At 37.7% G+C, this 2416-nt stretch overlaps 1 protein-coding gene across 1 annotated transcript; it reads left to right on the top strand.

Moving 5' to 3' along the window:
• Window positions 1-564, top strand: LOC105820389 (olfactory receptor 5D13-like; the record flags this gene model as incomplete). The annotated part of the gene is made up of 1 exon (XM_012656863.1): window positions 1-564. A coding segment is annotated over one exon (564 nt), but the record flags the coding sequence as incomplete, so codon positions are not given.
• Between the last annotated feature and the right edge of the window lie 1852 nt (window positions 565-2416).

Below are 2416 nucleotides of genomic sequence, written 5' to 3'. Positions count from 1 at the left end.
AACCCTCTGCTCTACACAGTTGTCATGTCCCAGAAGCTTTGCTTTTTGTTGGTGGCTGCGTCATACTCTTGGGGTATAGTCTGTTCCCTGACACTTACCTACTTTCTACTGGAATTATCCTTCAGGGGAAATAATATCATAAATAACTTTTTCTGTGAGCATGGTGCCATTGTTGCTGTGTCCTGCTCTGACCCCTACATTAGCCAGAAGGTCACTTCAGTTTCTGCTACATTTAATGAAATAAGCAGCCTGATGATCATTCTTACTTCATATGTTTTCATTTTTATCACAATCATAAAGATGCCTTCACCTGGGGGGCGCCATAAAGCGTTCTCCACCTGTGCCTCCCACCTGACCGCCATTACTGTTTTCCATGGAACCATCCTGTTTCTCTACTGTGTTCCTAACTCCAAAAGCTCATGGCTCATAGTCAAGGTGGCCTCTGTCTTTTACACTGTGGTCATCCCCATGCTTAACCGCCTGATCTATAGCCTCAGAAACAAAGACGTAAAAGACACGGTCAGGAAGTTAATCAAGGATAAGTTATTATGTCATAAAATATAATACTAGAAATATTACTTATTTATCTTGAGTTTACTGCTGTAATAGCTCATTATCAAATCAGTACATGAATGTTTGGTAACGCTCCATTATCTGTTTACTCTGATGTTTAGTAAAATAACTTGAAAATTATAAATATTATTGAGGATGAAATCTCAGACTACTTAAGCCAAATATTTGATTCACATGTTGTAATACAAAGGTTTCTGTGTTAGTAACGTTTACCTTATGTTTTCTCAGATCAACATACAGTCCAATTTAAGTCTTGTGAAGTGTGAAATTCAAGGTCCATCCGTTTGGCGGTGTCTCTCAGAACGTCATTAGAGTTAATGATGTATAATACTCCATTGCATGGATATACTACCTTATGTTTACCCATTTGTTATTTTATGGACATTGAGTGGTTTCCATTTTTGGCTACTATGAATAATCCTGCTATAACATTCACGTACAAATTTTTTGTGGATATTTGTATTGATTTTTATTCACTATATATTAATATCTAGGAGTGGAAACAAGGTAATATGGCAACTCTATGTTCAACTTTTTGAGGAATTGCCAGATCATTTTCCAGAGCAGTTGCACCATTTTGTAGTGCCATCCTCAACAGTGAATGAGGGTTCCAATTTTTCCACATTCTCAGCAATGCTGATTATTTTCCCTTTTTTAATATTATAGCCATGCACATATCTTTTAACCCATCAGTTCCATTTCTAGAAATGTGTACTATGGCACACACTATCATGCAAAATGACATATTTATAAGGTTATGTATGCCAGCACTGTTTTAATAAAAAAATATGGGAAATACCCTATAATTCCATTGGTAAACCAAGAGAATTACATTATGGCACATTCATGCAATTGAGACTTATGCAGCCATTAGCAAAAGTGAGGAAGCTTGCTTTGTAGTGATATGGAAATATCATCAAAATATATTAAATAATAGAAGCAAAGTGTCAAACAGGAAGCATATGGCATGTTATTATTTATTTAAAGTGTGTGCGTGTCTCTGTATGTATGTGGGTGAAACTTCTGATATATGTATAGAAATGTCTCTGCCGGAATATGTCAGGTGCAGTGGGAAACTGGGACAGCTGAGGACAGGGGTGGAAGAGAAACTTTTCACTGGAAACATTTTTAAAATAATTTTTCAATTTTATACGATGTTAATATATTGTCCTGTTCAAAATAATTCAATGTAAAGCTTTAAAACACTGAGAGCTAAACAAGACTTAGCAGGCCTGATATAAACTAGAGGCTGCCAGCTAGGAACTCCTGCATCGTCAAATTTGACGCTCACGTTGTGAGGAAACTGAAACCCAGGGAGGCAACGTGGCTTGCCTCAGGTCACACAGCAGTCAGAGGTGCCATCAGAGGTTAAGTCTAACTCTAGAGCCCCTTATCTTGCACCACAGGGAACACTCTTGTTTGTAGAAAGTAACGGGGAGAAACGGGAAAAACTGGCCATGGCAAAGAGATGGGAAAGGAGCCTGTACTCATTTCCAGTTGCTGCTGTCACAAATTACCACAGATTTAGTGGCTTAAAACAATGACATTTATTCTTAGCAGAATGTGTTCCAGCTCTATCCAGGAGTATACAAGAGGTGCTATATCACCATTGTTTCTTAAAGCTGAATAGTACTCCATGATGTACATATACCACATTTTATTAATCCACTCATGTATTGATGGACACTTGGGTTGTTTCCACATCTTTGCAATTGTGAATTGTGCTGCTGTAAACATTCGGGTGCAGGTGTCTTTCTTATACAGTATCATTTGCTCTTTTGGGTTACAGTTTTGGAGATCAGAAGTCCAAATCAGCTTTATTGGTCTGAAGTCAAGGTGATGG

This window comes from Propithecus coquereli, unplaced genomic scaffold (assembly GCF_000956105.1).
Source record: "Propithecus coquereli isolate 6110/MARCELLA unplaced genomic scaffold, Pcoq_1.0 Scaffold522, whole genome shotgun sequence".
Classification (NCBI taxonomy): domain Eukaryota; kingdom Metazoa; phylum Chordata; class Mammalia; order Primates; family Indriidae; genus Propithecus; species Propithecus coquereli.
This window is presented reverse-complemented; position numbering and strand designations above follow the sequence as displayed.